The sequence below is a fragment of the Dreissena polymorpha genome, chromosome 3 (assembly GCF_020536995.1).
Source record: "Dreissena polymorpha isolate Duluth1 chromosome 3, UMN_Dpol_1.0, whole genome shotgun sequence".
In the NCBI taxonomy this organism is placed as follows: domain Eukaryota; kingdom Metazoa; phylum Mollusca; class Bivalvia; order Myida; family Dreissenidae; genus Dreissena; species Dreissena polymorpha.
The window spans coordinates 39,539,396-39,540,284 of NC_068357.1; the positions used below are offsets into that span (position 1 = coordinate 39,539,396).

The 889-nt window shown below is 42.3% G+C and overlaps 1 protein-coding gene across 1 annotated transcript in view; it reads right to left on the reverse strand.

The window, feature by feature from the left end:
* LOC127872164 (visual system homeobox 1-like) overlaps positions 1 to 492 on the reverse strand; it is an 8,091-nt gene extending 7,599 nt beyond the window's left edge. Inside the window, exon 1 of the mRNA XM_052415495.1 lies at positions 66 to 492. Coding sequence (XP_052271455.1) covers positions 66 to 492 — 427 coding nt within the window. The remainder of the gene's footprint in view (positions 1 to 65) is intronic.
* Positions 493 to 889: the final 397 nt, after the last annotated feature.

An 889-nucleotide genomic window follows, 5' to 3' on the forward strand; every position in this document is an offset into this window, starting at 1 on the left:
ATTGATTTATTATATTAATTTAAACATTTATAAATAAAAGCAATACAACCAACTAGTTTTCTTACCGAACATTTCTGGTGCGAGTTGTGGAACGGGCGGGTAAGGGTACGGATACGTCGGCGTTGGCCGGTGGGTCAGCATCGGCCGACTCTGTGACAAGATGTTGTCTATCGAAAACATCGAAGACGCCGATGGTGAGCTGGTCGGTGGACTTCCGGCCATCAACGGCGACGTTGGCAGCGACTTTCCGATGGCCTCCGGACTTCCGGAGAGAGACTTCATATGTTCTTGACTGACTAGACTCTTGAGCTGCGCTTCAGCGTTACACAGCGTCTTAAAGTGCTCGTGGTTGTAGAGCGCCTTCAGATGCTCGTGCCCGTAGAACGACTTGAGGTGTTCACTTCCATAGAGCATCTTTAGTTGTTCCGTGTTGTAGAAGTTCTTCAGCTGTTCCGGGCTGTAGTACAAGCCCAACGGTAAATGGTGCATCATTTTCGCAAAAGTATATGAAGATCTTACAAATATATAACGCTAGTTTGTAAAACAAACAAACTTGTCACTTTTTTTTCAACACGCACTAGTTGAGAATCAGTGTTCTTTTTCAAATCAAACATCCAAATTGTTGAACACGGCTAAATAAAAAACGTATCAACGTTTAAACCATCCACCGATCTGAAGTATAAATGCGATTTTTTTACTCAACTGTCTTCAATATGTTTATAATTCACTGAATTATGTCTTGCGTCCGCCTCTCCATTTATAATCTCATATAATCGAACATTATTAGCGCAAAACCTTGATGAAACGTAACATTAATCTGCTTCTCGGCCCATATAAGGCGGTGATAGGGCGAACGATTAGCCAACCAGAATACCAATACCAGATTGAT